The sequence below is a fragment of the Hemiscyllium ocellatum genome, chromosome 19 (assembly GCF_020745735.1).
Source record: "Hemiscyllium ocellatum isolate sHemOce1 chromosome 19, sHemOce1.pat.X.cur, whole genome shotgun sequence".
Lineage (NCBI taxonomy): Eukaryota > Metazoa > Chordata > Chondrichthyes > Orectolobiformes > Hemiscylliidae > Hemiscyllium > Hemiscyllium ocellatum.
In genome coordinates this window covers 456,715-473,364 of record NC_083419.1, presented here as the reverse complement: position 1 = coordinate 473,364, position 16,650 = coordinate 456,715, and the positions used below count along the sequence as shown (strand labels likewise).

At 43.3% G+C, this 16,650-nt stretch overlaps 1 protein-coding gene across 6 annotated transcripts in view; it reads left to right on the top strand.

Moving 5' to 3' along the window:
• osbpl8 (oxysterol binding protein-like 8) overlaps positions 1–16,650 on the top strand; it is a 419,660-nt gene that overhangs the window by 317,497 nt on the left and 85,513 nt on the right. For all 6 annotated transcript variants that reach the window (XR_009645711.1, XM_060839573.1, XM_060839571.1 and 3 more), the window contains 3 exons: positions 1,828–1,926; positions 2,786–2,882; positions 15,333–15,431. Coding sequence is in view for 5 of the 6 variants with exons in the window: in XM_060839573.1 (XP_060695556.1) it covers positions 1,828–1,926; positions 2,786–2,882; positions 15,333–15,431 (295 nt within the window). In the remaining variant the exon portion in view is untranslated. The remainder of the gene's footprint in view (positions 1–1,827; positions 1,927–2,785; positions 2,883–15,332; positions 15,432–16,650) is intronic.

The window sequence follows — 16,650 nt, the reverse complement described above, 5'->3', positions numbered from 1 at the left end:
CAATTGACAAGTAATCCAGTAATTTGTTCACCTTTGGGCAGTGTAGCAGTGTTGGTAGGTCGTATCATATTGATAAGGACAGTGGGAGAACTTCCTTTAAATGGAACCATGGAAATTTCACCTCTGCCAAAGAGATTTCAGTTAATTTGCTGTTCACAATACGCAGCTCTTAATTAATAATACAGAATTCTCTCAGCACTGCCTAAACAGTTCAACTTAGATTGTGTGCTCAAGTCCAGTGTGGTCTGAACTGCTTCAATGTCAGAGAGCCACGAATTACACAGTGATGCCCAATTTGAGTTCTGCCAAGGCCACTCGCCTCCTGACCTCATTACAGCCTTGGTTCAAACATGGGCAAAAGATCTGAATTCCAAAGGTGAATCAGGATACAAACTGTCCACTATTTGGAGTCATACCTGGCACATAGGAAGTCGGTTGTGGTTGTTGAAGATTAGTCAACTCAGCTGCAGGACATCTCTGCAGAAGTTCCTCAGAGTAATGTCCTAGGCCCAACCATCTTCAGCTGTTTCATCAATAATCTTTCCTCCACTGTAAGATCAAATGTTGGGATGTTCAAGGATGATTGCACAATTTCAGTACCTTTCATAACTTCTGAGACTCTGAAGTAGTCCAAGTCCAAATGTAACAAGATCTGTACAATATCCAGGCTTAGGCAGACAAGTGGCAAATAAGATTTGCATCACAAAAATGTCAGGCAATGATCATTTCCAATAGGAAAAGATCTAACCACTATCCCTTGACATTCAATGTTGTAACCATCACTGAAATCCCCAGTATATCCTCGGGATTATCATTGAGCAGAAATTCAATTGGACTCATCATGTAAATAGTGGCTACACAAGCAGTTCAGAAGCCAGGCATATGGCGGCAAGTGACTCTCAACCCGATTCTCCAAAGCTTCTCCACCATCTATAAGGTCCAAGTCAAGACTCCTCCCCACTTGCCTGGATGGGTGCAGTTCCGAAAGCATCTCAAGAAGCTTGACATTATCCAGAACAAAGCCAATTTCTTGATTGGCACCACATCCACAAGTATCCAGTTCCCATCCCCACCAATGCTCAGTGTGTACTATCTCCAAGATGCACTGCAGAAATTCACCAAAAATCCTCAGACAGCACTTTTCAAACCCATAACTAGCTCATCTAGAAGGACAAGAACAGCACATGTATGGGACACCACTTGCAAGTTTCCCTTCAAGCCACTGACAATTCTGACTTGGAAATATGTCACCGTTCCTTCATTGTCGCTGGGTCAAAATCCTGGAATTCCCTCCCTTATGGCATAGTGGGTCCACCTACAGCACATGGACTGTGGTGGTTCAAGTCGGCAGCTCACCACCACCTTCTCAAGAGCAATAAAGGATAGGTAACAAGTGATGGCCAGCCAGCAACACCCACATCTCACAAGTGACTTTGAAAAAAGCTGAGCAAATCCACACTCGATTCTTCTGTGAAAGTACAATGCCAGATACAAGTTGATTTCATTATTATCAGACAAAGGAATTTACAATATCAGGCATGCAAATGTGTGGAGTATAAGTAAATATCTAACTATATGTAGATCATTTTTCTATTTTATAGATTTCCTTGTATTTTAAAATATTGTAAGCGATTGGTCTGAGTTCTTCTGTGGGATTGACATAGCATTTTATCGTGACAAGTTTGCCCTTTTACTCTTAGCAAGCAAATAACAGCAATTACCTTTAAAATGTCTGTTTACATTCTTGGTTTTATTAGTAACATTGGTTTTCTTTTGATGAGAAGGAATTTCTTTCCAATAAATGTATTTTTTTGTTTTCACATAAAGGGTTTGAAAAAACCATACAATCCAATTATTGGTGAAACGTTCCGGTGTAAGTGGATTCACCCGAAAGCAAACAGCAGGACGTTTTACATTGCGGAACAGGTAAAAACAAGGGGAAAATTCATTCATCAGAAATGGGCTGCCATGCCAGAATAATTACCACATTTATAGCACTTCGTAGATATTCTTTCAACAGTAATTGGCAATCTGTTTGTTGTTCTTTGTACAAAATGCTAGTGACATTTTCAATCTTTGCAATGTGTTCTTGGGTGTCCTTCACTCATTAGTTAATTGTTATCAAGTATAATTCTACAAAAGATGAGTTGCATTATAACTTTAAAAAGTCTCTTTTGTCCCATTTTAGTTTGAAACTTGAATCATGAACTTCTGAATATATTTTCACGATTTTGTTTTTGTTTACATTCAGCTACTTTTGTTGTGGTTCTGTTCGCCGAGCTGGAAGTTTTTGCTGCAAACGTTTCGTTCCCTGGCTAGGGAACATCATCAGTGCTATTGGAGCCTCCTGTGAAGCGCTGCTTTGATGTTTCTTCCGGTATTTATAGTGGTTTGTTCTTGCCGCTTCCGGGTGTCAGTTTCAGCTGTAGTAGTTTGTATGTGGGGTCCAGGTCAATGTGTCAGTTTCAGCTGTAGTGGTTTGTATATGGGGTCCAGGTCCATACTGACACATCGACCTGGACCCCACATACAAACTACTACAGCTGAAACTGACACCCGGAAGCGGCAAGAACAAACCACTATAAATACCGGAAGAAACATCAAAGCAGCGCTTCACAGGAGGCTTCAATAGCACTGATGATGTTCCCTAGCCAGGGAACGAAACGTTTGCAGCAAAAACTTCCAGCTCGGCGAACAGAACCACAACAACGGACACCCGAGCTACAAATCTTCAACCAGACTTCAGCTACTTTTGCTACATAGTTGAATTTTCTCCCCTCTCCAGGTGTCTCATCATCCTCCTGTGTCTGCATTCTATGTCAGTAATAGAAAAGATGGGTTTTGCATCACTGGCAGCATCTTGGCCAAATCAAAGTTTTATGGTGAGTTTGTTTTTGTTGTACAGAAGATATAAGAAGGAATTCATTTCAAATAGGGAAAATATTGAATGCAGTGCCACCTTGATTATTGAACAACACAGGTGGGGAGTACTTTGTTCGGATTACACAATTTACCCAAGCATTGGGATCTTGAAGTCTTGTTTGGATAATCTGAAATTCGGATAACTGAGGTTGTTCTGTATGCTGAATCAAAGCCAGTTTGTTGGTTTGAAGTTAAAAATTTCAACCTTGACCTTGACTGATAATTTATTTAAAGGATTAGTTGATAGTTTCTAATTAACCTGTGTACATCAGAAAAATTATCCAAAGACAGCTCATTTTGACAATATAAAGGCACCTACAAATAGAAACCTTGCTACTTAGAGTTGAATCTAATTGTGTCCGAAAGAGGCTGGATAACATGGCTGCCAAGTGCTAGTGGTGGATGTGGGACAAGGTAATTGTTAAATCAGGGTGTCCAGATTTGATGGGGGCATAAATTAAAAATTAAGGCAACCATTAGCTCAATAGGAGTGCACAGAACAGAAAGATAACTATCAAAAGACCCATAAGTTTAGATACCTGATTTGGTTCATTTTTTAGTATTAGGGCTGGCATATCTCAGTTGGCAAATTTCAATAAATCAAAAGATTGTGTGTTGAAGCCTTATGACAGTACATGGGCAAATAATCTATTTGACAATCCTGTGTAGTCCTTACTGAGTATCATGTTGTAATATCGTCTTCGGGAAAAGTGTTCAACTGAGGTCTATTCTCCCTGTTCACTTACCGATTACATGGTTATTTATCACTGTTACAGGGAGAGCAGAGTCACCAGGTGGTATTTAAATGACCACTCTTCCATTGAGCAGTAAATACATAACAGATCTGGCAGCATTTGTGGAATGAGAAACAAAGTTAACAAATCAAGTTAATGATTCATTACCAGATCAGAATGAGAAAAGGTTAGGAATGTAATAAGTTGGGAGTAAGGGAGAAGGTAGGGAAAAGAAAACAAAAATCTCTCCTATTTCAAGTCTATCTCACACCTTCCCTTTCTTTTCTTTCCCAATTTCCCCTTACTCAGAACTTATTGCAAGCAAGTATTGAAATTAGGAGCAGGAATACACCATTCAGCCCTTTGAGCCTGCTGCACACTTCAATATGATCATAGCCGACCATCCAACTCAGTACCCTTGTTCCCACTTTCTTTCATACCCTTTGATCTTTTTAGTCCTCAGAACAATATCTACACCTTTCTTGAAAGTCTTCAGTGTTTTAGCCTAAATAGTTTCTTGTGGCAGAGAATTCCATAGACTCAGCATTCTCAGTGTGAAGAAATTCCTCTTCATCCATGTTGTACATGGTGTACCCCTTATCCCATGACTGTAACCACAAATCTTCGGTTATCCAGAATATCCTTTCTGCATATACCCTGACTAATCCTATTGGAATTTTATACGTTTCCGTGAGAAGCTCATTTTTCTAAATTCCAGTGGATATAGCCCTAACTGACTCAGTATGTCAGTCATACTATCCCACAAATCAATCTGATAAACGTTTGCAGCATCCTCATGGACCAGAATATCCTTCCTCAGGTAAGGAGACCAAAACTGTACACAGTCCTCCAAGTAAGTCCTTACCATTGCCCTCAGATCTGCTTACTATAAAGGCCAACATACAATTTCCCTTCTTCACTGCCTGCTACACCTGCATGTTTACTTTCACAACTGGTGTGGAAAGACACCCAGGTCTCATTTTACCTTCACCTTTCTGAATCTTTCACTATTCAGATAATCTACATTCCTGCTTTTGCTACCAAACTGAATAACCTCCTATTTACCTACATGCTACTGTATCTGCCACACATCGGCCCATTTACTTGTCCAAATCACACAGAAGCTTCTCCACATTCTCCTCACAGAACGTAGAATATTACAGTGCAGTACAGGCCCTTCAGTCCTCAAAGTTGCACTGATCTGTGGAACCAATCCAAAGCCTAGCGATCCTACACTCTTCCATTTTCACTTGTATGCTTATCCAATGATCATTTAAATGCCCTTAAAGTTGGTGAGCCTACCACAGAGCCATAGAGATGTACAGCATGGAAACAGACCCTTCGGTCCAACCTGTTCACGCCGACCAGACATGCCAACCCCATCTAGTCCCACCTGTCAGCACCCGGTCCATATCCCTCCAAACCCTTCCTATTCATATACTCATCCAAATGCCTCTTAAATGTTGCAATTGAACCAGCCTCCACCACATCCTCTGGCAACTCATTCCATGCACGTACCACCCTCTGCGTGAAAAAGTTGCCCCTTAGGTCCCTTTTATATCTTTCCCCTCTCTCCCTAAACCTATGCCCTCTAGTTCTGGACTCCCCCACCCCAGGGAAAAGACTTTGTCTATTTATCCTATCTATGCCCCTCATAATTTGTAAACCTCTATAAAGTCACCCTCAGCCTCCGACACTCCAGGGAAAACAGCCCCAGCCTATTCATCCTCTCCCTGTAGCTCAAATCCTCCAACCCTGGCAACATCCTTGTAAATCTTTTCTGAACCCTTTCAAGTTTCACAACATCTTTCCGATAGGAAGGAGACTAGAATTGCATGCAGTATTCCAACAGTGGCCTAACCAATGTCCTGTACAGCCGCAACATGACCTCCCACTCCTGTACTCAATACTATGACCAATAAAGGAAAGCATACCAAACACTTTCTTCACTATCCTATCTACCTGCGACTCCACTTTCAAGGAGCTATGAATCTGCACTCCCAGGTCTCTTTGTTCAGCAACACTCCCTACCACTGTTACGTTCCACGACCCAACTACTCTTTGAGTAAAGAAACAGCCTCTGACATCTGTCCTATATCTATCGCCCCTCAATTTGAAGATATGTTCCCTTGTGTTAGCCATCACCATCCAAGGAAAAAGGCTCTCACTGTCCACCCTGTCTTAATCCTCTGATTATCTTATATGTCTCAATCAAGAAACCTCTCAACCGTCTTCTCTCTAACCAAGACAGCCTCAATTCCCTCAGCCATTCCTCATAAGATGTTCCCTCCATACCAGGCAACATCCTAATAAATCTCCTCTGCACCCTTTCCAAAGCTTCCGCATCCTTCTTATAATGCGGTGACCAGAACTGTACACAGTACTCCAAGTGCAGCCTCACCAGAGTTTTGTACAGCTGCAGCATGACCTCATGGTTCCAAAACTCAATTCCTCTGCCAATAAAAGCGAACACACCGTATGCCTTCTTAACAACACTATCAACCTGGGTGGCAAGTTTTAGGGACCTATGTACATGGACACCGAGATCTCTCTGCTCATCTACACTATCAAGAATCTTACCATTAGCCCAGTGCCATTATTACCATTAGCTCAGTGGCATTATTCCTGTTGCTCCTTCCAAGGTGAATCACCTGACACTTTTCTGCAAAAAAACTCCGTTTGCCAGCTCTCAGCCCAGCTCTACAACTTATCCATGTCCCTCTGTAACCTGCAACATCCTTCAGCACGATCCGCAACTCCACCGACCTTAATGTCTTCTGCAAATTTACTAACCCACCCTTCTACGTCCTCACCTAAGTCATTTATAAAAATATCAAACAGCAGTGGCCCCAAAACAGATCCTTATAGTATGCCACTAGTAACTGAACTCCAGAATAGATATTTCCCATCAACCACCGTTCTGTCTTTCAGCTAGCCAATTTCTGATCTAAATGACTAAATCGCCCTCAATCCCATACCTCCATATTTTGTGCAATAGCTTACCGTAGGGAACGTTATTGAACGCCTTACTGAGATCCATATACACCACATCAGCCGCTTTACCCTCATCCATCTGCTTTGTCACCATCTGAAAGAACTCAATAAGGTTTGTGAGGCACAACCTATTCTTCACAAAACTGTATCGACTATCCCTAATCAACATATTCCCCTCTAGATGTTTATAAATCCTATCTCTTATAGCCTGTTCCAACACTTTACCCACAATTGAAGTAAGGCTCACTGGTCTATAATTCCGAGAGTTGTCTCTACTCCCCTTCTTGAACAAGAGGACAATATTTGCTATCCTCCTGTCTTCTGGCACTATTCTTGTAGGCAACGACGACATAAAAATCAAAGCCAAAGACTCTGCCATCTCCTCCCTGGTGTTCCATAGAATCCTAGGGTAAATTCCATCCGGCCCAGGGGACCTCTCTATTTGCACGCTTGCCAGATTTGCTAACACCGCTTCCTTGCAAACGTCAATCCCATCTCATCTAGTAGCCTGTAACTCAGTATTCTCCTCAACAACATTGCCTTTTTCCAGTGTGAGTACTGACGAAAAATATTCATTTAGCGCTTCCCCTATATTCTCAGACTCGATGCACAACTTCCCATTACTAGCCTTGATTGGCCCCAATCATTCTCCAGTCATTCTTTTACTCCTGATAAATCTATAGAAAGCTTTACGATTTCCCTTGATCCTAGCTGTCGATAACTTCTCATGTCCCTTCCTGGCTCTTCTTAGCTCTCTCTTTAGGTCTTTCCTGGCTAACTTGTAACTCTCAAGCGCCCTAACTGAGCCTTCATGTCTCATCCTAACATAAGCCTGCTTCTTCCTCTTGACAAGAGCTTCAACTTCCTTAGTAAACCACGGCTCCCGCGCTTGACACCTTTCTCCCTGCCTGACAGGTATATACTTATCAAGGACACAGAATAGCTGTTCCTTGAATAAGCTCCACATTTCAATTTTGCCCATTCCCTGCAGTTTCCCTCCCCATCCTGTGCATCCTAAGACCATAAGGAATAGGAGTGGAAGTAAGGCCATTCGGCCCATCAAGTCCACTCCTGCCTTTTAATCATGGCTGATGGACATTTCAATGCCACTTAGTTGCACTCTCCCCGTATCCTTTAATTCCTTGCGAGATTAAGAATTTATCAGTCTCTGCCTTGAAGACATTTAACATCCTGGCCTCTACTGTGCTCAGGGGCAGTGATTTCCACAGGCCCACCACTCTCTGGTTGAAGAAACGTCTCCTCATTTCCGTTCTAAATTGTCCCCCTCTAATTCTAAGACTCTGCACACATGTCCTAGTATTTCCGCTTGATGGAAACAATTTCCCAGCGTCCATCCTTTCTAAGCCACGCATTAGTAAGTTTCCATTAGATCTCACCTCAACTTTCTGAACTTTAATGAATATAATGCCAGGATCCTCAGCCGTTCATCGTATGTTAGACCTACCATTCCAGTGTGAATCTCCGCTGGACACGCTGCAGTGCCAGTATGTCCCTCCTGAGGTGTGGAGATCAAAACTGGACACAGTATTCCAAATGGGTCTTAATCAGAGCTTTATAAAGTCTCAGAAGCACATCACTGCTTTTACATTCTAACCCTCTTGAAATAAATGACAACATCACCCTTGCTTTCTTAACCACGGACTCAACCTGCAAGTCAACCTAGAGAATCCTGTACTAAGACTCCTAGATCCTTTTGTGCTTTGGCTTTATGAATTTTCTCACTGTTTATAAAATAGTCCGTGCTTGTGTTCTTTTTTTCAAAGTACAAGACCTCACATTTGCTCAGGTTGAATTTCATCAGCCATTTCTTGGACCATTCTCCTAAACTGTTTAAATCTTTCTGTAGCCTCCCCACCTCCTCAGAACTACCTGCCTGTCCATCTAACTTTGTATCATTGGCGAAGTTTGCCAGAATTGCCCCAGTCCCTTTATCCAGGTCATTAATATATAAAGAGAATAGCTGCAACCCCAATACTGAACCCTGCAGGGCACCACTTGTCACCAGCTGCCATTCTGAAAAATAATCTTTTATCCCAGCTCTCTGCCTTCTGTCAGACAGCCAATCCTCAATCCATGGCAGTACATCACCTCAAACACCAGGGACCCTCACCTTACTCAGCAGCCTTCCGTGAAGCGCCTTATCAAAGACATTTTGGAAGTCTAGGTAGATAACATCCACTGGGTTTTGCTGGTCTAACCTATTTGTTACCTCTTCAAAGAATTCTAACAGGTTTATCAGGCACGACCTCCCCATACTAAATCCATGCTGGCTTGTTCTAATTCGACCCTGCACTTCCAAGAATTTAGAAATCTCATCCTTAACGATGGATCCTAGAATTTTACCTCCAACCGAGGTCAGATTAATAGGCCTAGAATTTTACATTTTTTTGTCTTGATCCTTTCTTGAAGAAGGGGGTTACAACAGCAATTTTCCATTCATCTGGGACTTTCCCTGATTCCAGTGATTGCTGAAAGATTACAACCAACGCCTCCAATATTTCTTCAGCCACCTCCCTCAGAACTCTAGGATGTAGCCCATCCGAGCCAGAAGATTTATCAGTTTTTAGACATTTTAACTTACCAAGTACTTTCTCCTGTGTAATGGCCACCATACTCAACTCTGCCCCCTGACTCTCCTTAATAGTTGGATATTACACATGTCTTCCACTGTGAAGACTGAAGTATTTATTAAGTTCTTCAGCTATTTCCTTATCTCCCATCACTAGCCTTCCTGCATCAATTTGGAGCGGTCCAATTTCAACTTTTGCCTCTCGTTTGTTTCTTATGTATTGAAAGAAACTTTTACTATCATTTCTAATATTGCTGTCTAGCTTACCTTCATATTTGATCCTCTCCTTCCTTATTTCTTTCTTTGTTATCCTCTGTTTGTTTTTGTAGTCTTCCCAATCTTCTGATTTCCCACTGCTCTTGGTCATTTTATAGGCTCTCTCTGTTTCTGTGATACATTTCCTGACTTCCTTCATCAGCCCTGGTTGTCTAATCCCCCACCCAAGTAATTTTTCTTTTCTTTGGGATGTACCTCTGTATTGTGTCCTCAATCACACCCAGAAACACCTGTCATTGTCTTCCCTGGTAGGCTCTGTATCCAGTCAATTTTTGTCAGTTCCCCTCTCATACCACTGTAATTACCTTTATTTAACTGTAACACCATTACGTTCGATTTTGCCTTCTCTCTTTCAAACTGCAGACTGAACTGTACCATATTATGATCACTGCCTCCTAAGTGTTCCCTGACTTTAAGATCCGAAATCTTGCCTTATTGCATCATAATTGCCTTTTCCCCAGCAATAACTCTTGCCCTGCAGTGTGTACCTATCCCTTTCTATTGCTAAAGTAAACATAACCGAATTGTGGTCACTATCACCAAAGTGCTCACCTACTTCCAAATCTGACACCTGACCAGGTTCATTACCCAGTACCAAATTCACTGTGGCCTCGCCCCTTGTTGACCTGTCTACATACTGTGTCAGGAAGCCTCCCGCACACATTAGATAAAAACTGACCCATCTAAAGTACTCAAACTTTGTAGTATTTTCAGTCATAGTGATGTACAGCATGGAAACAGACCCTTCGATCCAACCTGTCCATGCCGGCCACATATCCCAACCCAATCTAGTCCCACCTGCCAGCACCCGGCCAATATCCCTCCAAACCCTTCCTATTCCTGTACCCATCCAAATGCCTCTTAAATATTGTAATTGTACCAGCTTCCACCACTCCCTCTGGCAGCTCATTCCATACACGTACCAAAAGCTCCCAGCTCGGCGAACAGAACCACAACAACGAGCACCCAAGCTACAAATCTTCTCTCAAACTTTAAATAGACAAAGTCTTTTCCTGGGTTGGGGGAGTCCAGAACTAGAGGGCATAGGTTTAGGGTGAGAGGGGTAAGATATAAAAGAGACCTAAGGGGCACAGAATCAGTGGATGAGTGGATAGTTGATTCCATCAACAAACACATCGACCTGGACCCAGTATACCGGCCACTGCAGCGGACAGCAACGGACAACCGGAAGCAGCAGAGACAAGCCACTATAAATGCCGAAGGAAACATGACAGAAGCGCTTCACAGGAGGCTCCCAAGCACTGAGGATGTCACCTAGAAAGGGGACGAAACGTTTGCAACAAAAACTCCCAGCTCGGCGAACAGAACCACAACAACTTTGTCTACTTATCCTATCCATGCCCCTCATAATTTTGTAAACCTCTATAAGGTCACCCCTCAGCCTCCAACGCTCCAGGGAAAACAGCCCCAGCCTGTTCAGCCTCTCCCTGTAGCTCAGATCCTCCAACGCTGGCAACATCCTTGTAAATCTTTTCTGAACCCTTTCAAGTTTCACAACATCTTTCCGATAGGAAAGAGACTAGAATTGCACGCAATATTCCAACAGTGGCCTAACCAATGTCCTATACAGCCACAACATGACCTCCCAACTCCTGTCCTCAATACTCTGACCAATAAAGGAAAGCATACCAAACGCCGCCTTCACTATCCTATCTACCTGCGACTTCATTTTCAAGGAGCTATGAACCTGCACTCCAAGATGTCTTTGTTCAGCAACACTCTCTAGGACCTTACCATTAAGTGTATAAGTCCTGCTAAGATTTGCTTTCCCAAAGCAAATATAAGACCTTGTATAAGACTCTGGTGCGGCCGCATCTGGAGTATTGTGTGCAGTTTTGGTCACCATACTATAGGAAGGATGTGGAGGCACTGGAACGGGTGAAAAGGAGGTTTACCAGAATGTTGCCTGGTATGGTAGGAAGATCATATGAGGAAAGGCTAAGGCACTTGGGGCTGTTTTCATTGGAGAAAAGAAGGTTTAGGGGTGACTTGATAGAGGTGTACAAGATGATTAGGGGTTTAGATAGGGTTGACCATGAGAACCTTTTTCCACGTATGGAGTCAGATATTACGAGGGGGCATAGCTTTAAATTAAGGGGTGGTAGGTGTAGGACAGATGTTAGGGGTAGATTCTTTACTCAGCGAGTTGTGAGTTCATGGAATGCCCTGCCAGTAACAGTGGTGGACTCTCCCTCTTTATGGACATTTAAACGGGCATTAGATAGGCATATGGAAGAAAGTGGGCTAGTGTAGGTTAGGTGGGCTTGGATCGGCGCAACATCGAGGGCCGAAGGGCCTGTACTGCGCTGTATTTTCTATGTTCTAAAATGTAGCACCTCGCATTTATCTGAATTAAACTCCATCTGCCACTTCTCAGCCCATTGGCCCATTTGATCCAGATCCTGTTGTAATCTGAGGTAACCCTCTTCGCTGTCCACTACACCTCCAATTTTGGTGTCATCTGTAAACTTACTAACTGTACCTCTTATGCTCGCATCCAAATCATTTATGCTAAAGATGTGTTGCTGGAAAAGCGCAGCAGGTCAGGCAGCAATCAAGGAGCAGGAGAGTCAACATTTCGGGCATGAGCCCTTCTTCAGGAATCATTTCATATATGTAAATGACAAAAAGTAGAGGACCCAACACCGATCCTTGTGGCACTCCACTGGTCACAGGCCTCCAGTCTGAAAAACAACCTTCCACCACCACCACCCTCTGTCTTCTACCTTTGAGCCAGTTCTGTATTCAAATGGCTAGTTCTCCCTGTATTCCATGAGACCTAACCTTGCTAATCAGTCTTCCATGGGGAACTTTGTCGAACGCCTTACTGAAGTCCATATAGATCACATCTACCACTCTGCCCTCATCAATCTTCTTTGTTACGTCTTCAAAAAACTCAATCAAGTTTGTGAGACATGATTTTCCATGCACAAAGCCATGTTGACTATCCCTAATCAGTCCTTGCCTTTCCAAATACATGTACATCCTGTCCCTCAGGATTCCCTCCAACAGCTTGCCCACCACCGAGGTCAGGCTCACCGGTCTATAGTTCCCTGGCTTGTCTTTACCGCCCTTCTTAAACAGTGGCACCACGTTTGCCCACCTCCAATCAACCTCATGATTTGGAAAGTTAAAGTCTCCCATAACAACTACCCTGTTATTCTTATTCCTATCCAGAATAATCTTTGCTATCCTTTCCACTACATCTCTGGAACTATTCTGAGGCCTACAGAAAACTCCCAACAGGGTGACCTCTCCTTTCTGGTTTCTAACCTCAGCCCATACTACATCAGTAGACAAGTCCTCAAATGTTCTTTCTGCAACTGTAATACTGTCCTTGACTAACAATGTCACACTGCTCCATCTTTTACCATCTTCTCTGTTTTTACTGAAACATTTAAATCTCGGAACCTGCAACAAGCATTACTGTATCTGCTCTATCCACATCTCCAAAGTTTAAAGTCTCCCAAAGAGCATTAGCAAATTCCCCCGCCCAGGATATTGGTGGTACTCTGGTTCAGGTGAAGACCATCCTGTTATAGAGGTCCCACCTACCCCAAAATGAGCCCTAGTTATCAAGGTATCTGAAACCCTCCCTCCTGTACCACCCCTATATGTGTTCAACTTCTCTCTCTCTCGCTCTCTCGCTCTCTCTCTCTCTCTCGCTTTCTTGCTCTCGCTCTCTCTCTCTCCCTCCCTCTCTTCCTTCCCCCCCCCCCACACCCACCACCACCACCACCACCATTTCTCATCTCGCTAGCATATGGCATGGGCCAGAGATGATGAATGCTAAGCTTCCAACCTAGCTCCCTGAATTTCTGCCTTAAATCCCCATCCCTTTTCCTACCTATGTCATTGGTGCCTCTGTGGACCATGACTTAGGGCTGCTCCCCCTCCCCCAAGGATCCTGAAAACACGATCTGGATATCACGAACCCTGGCACCTGGGAGGCAACACACCATCCTTAAGTCCCGTCTGCTGCCACAAAAACCCTGGTCAGTTCCTCTCACTGTGGAGTCCCCTATTCCCACGGCTCTGTGCGATGTCCGACTCTTCCGCTCTGCCTCCATGCCAACTTTTGATTGACAGACCTGGCCGCCTCGCGGACTGGCAGTGTCATCTGTTTCTACTGTTTCCAAAAGATTCAACTTGTTCCTGACAGGTACTTCCTCCGGGGTCTCTTGCACCTGTCTCCTCTCTGCCTTCCTCATCGTCTGCTCTCTTCTGGTATGGTTGGTGTAATAGCCTCGCTGAAGGTCTTGTCCAAAAAGATCTTGTTCTCTTGGATGAGCCTAAGGTCCTCGAGTTCTTCCATCAGTGCAGAAATATGCTGTCAGTAGCTGAATGTGCACACACTTTCCACACTTATACAAGCCAGACACACCAGAGTTGTTGACCTCCCACATCAAGGATGTAGCACACTGAACCAGCTTGGCAGTCACGTCTTCCCCCTCTTCAACTGTGGCGTAATCACTTCACTCAACCTCCTTGTCAAAGACTTCTGAGCTAAAGCCTCACTCTTCAATCCACAGGAACTTCCTTGGACCCTCTTTTTGGGGCAAGTCTGTGGACTTTTAATTTAGGTTAGAGGAGGAGGGTGGGAGGGAGGCCCTACTTTGTAGGACCTGGGGTCTAGAACACACCCACTCAAATAACAATCACTTACCTTCCCAACCGGCCTTGCGCTCCGACTTCACTTCCACCCAGCACCCGCCGTTCTCTGCTGCAAAAAGACCATTGGCGTCAAGGCAAGTTCTTAAATAACAATCACTTATCTTTCCGACCGGCTTTGCGCTCCGACTTCATTTTCGCCCAGCACCCGCCGTTCTCTGCTGCAAAATGATCTCTATGTTCATGTGCATAGATCCCTGACATTTTCCACCCAAGTCAATAGGGTTGTTAAGAAGGCATATGGTGTGTTAGCTTTTATTGGTAGAGGGATTGGATTTCAGAGCAATGAGGTCATGCTGCAACTGTACAAAACTCTGGTGCGGCCGCACTTGGAGTATTGTGTACAGTTCTAGTCACCACATTATCGGAAGGCTATGGAAGCTTTGGAAAGGGTTCAGAGGAGATTTACTAGGATGTTGCCTGGTATGGAGGGAAGGTCTTCAGAGGAAAGGCTGAGGGACTTGAGGCTGTTTTGGTTAGAGAGAAGAAGGTTGCGAGGTGACTTAATTAAGACATATAAGATAATCAGGGTTAGATAGGGTGGACAGGGAGAGCCTTTTTCCTTGGATGGTGATGGCTAGCATGAGGGGACATATCTTTAAATAGAGGGATGATAGCTACAGGATAGATATCAGAGGTAGTTTCTTTATTCAGAGTAGTTAGGGCATGGAATGCCCTGCTTGCAAAAGTAATAGACTCGCCAACTTTAATGGCATTTAAACGGTCATTTGATAAGCACATGGATGAAAATGTAATCATGTAGGATAGATGAGCTTCAGATTGGTTCCACAGGTCGGCACAACATCAAGGGCTGAAGGACCTGTACTGCGCTGTTATGTTCTATGTAGATTAGCCATGGGAAATGCAGGATTGCAGGGATAGGGTAGGGGAGGATGGGTCTGGGTGAGATGCTTTTCAGAAGGTCAGTATGAACGTGTTAAGCTGAATGGCCTGCTTCCACTTTGTAGGTTTCTATGATTCAGGAAGAGTTGGAAAGAAAGTTGTTATGGTGGAATGAAACAACAGGCTGCAGAACCTACTTTGGATCACTGCTTAGATATAAACTGCATCGGGAAGACTTTCAAGTTGAGAAATAATACCTATCCTTTTCTTTTGTATTCCAGGTAATTCATTATCTGCCATATTGGATGGTGAAGCAAGACTTTCTTTCCTCAACCGAGGGGAAGACTATGTGATGAGTATGCCCTACGCTCATTGTAAAGGTAATTTTGCTGATTTGTTGGTTTCAAGTTGCATTTCTTCCAGATCAATATGTAGAAACATGGAAAGCAGGAGTGGAAATAGGGCATTCGACCCTTTGAGCTTGCTCATTATGGTCGTGGCTGATCATCCCACTCTATAATACATCCTGCTTTTCCCTCACTCTTTAGTCCTTTTAGCCCATAGTGGTGCATCCAACTCCTCCCTGATGTAGAGGTGCCGGTGTTGGACTCGAGTGGACAATGTCAGAAGTCACATGACACCAGGTTATAGTCCAACAGGGTTTATTTGAAATCCTAAGTTTTCAGACCACTGCTCCTTCATTAGGTAAAGTGAAGGGAAGCACACGGGCATGGAATTTATTGGCAGAGAGATCAAAAGGTAGTGCAAATGATGTGAGGGAGGTGTGTTGACAGGCTGAATAACAAGTCTCTGCAGGTTTTCAAAAGTGTCAGACAGCTTGAGTAAAATGTAAACAGCTGACTAGGAAGTGAAGGATAACCTATGATCCAATTAATTGAGGCAGAGAGATAATTACAAGATATTAAAAATAAGGTGGTGCTTGACACAAACCAAATGATTGGAATAATATGAGGTAGATGAGATGGAAGACCCCAGTCTACAATTGCTGGATTTCACAATCCTGGATGTTCTTGTTGAGGGCCTCCTCCATTAAAGTATCCAAAACACCTCCTTCGGCTTTGGATCATTGGAAACCTGGGCACCTCCCCTAAGCAACAATCAGCCAGTACATCCTCGCGGGGATGAGAGGAATGGTTGTGGCGACAACGTAAAACATGAAATACTGCAAACTGTGCTTTAATAACTTAGCAAAAATACATTTTTTAAAAAAAGAGGTAGCTTTCAGAATATGTTTCGACTCTTGCCTAACCTGGCAGAGACATTTTTCATTCATCTTCTTTATATATAAAAAAAGCAAAAAAAAACAAAAGAATAATTTGGTAATGACCGCGCACACTCAAAAACAAAATTGCTTTCTCTACTGTGGCACTTTGCAGTCTCTTAAGTATTTAAACTTGTTGCTACTGCTCGTCATATTTTGTGGCTTATTCAATGACTTAAGCCTGTACATGAAAGTAGGTCATCCAAACAGGAAAAAAAACATATCATTAGCTGAACGAGATCATACAACACAAGGTAATTCCAAGCACGCTGTGTGTGACATAGAAAATGGTTCCAAAAAATGTAAAAATCAAACTC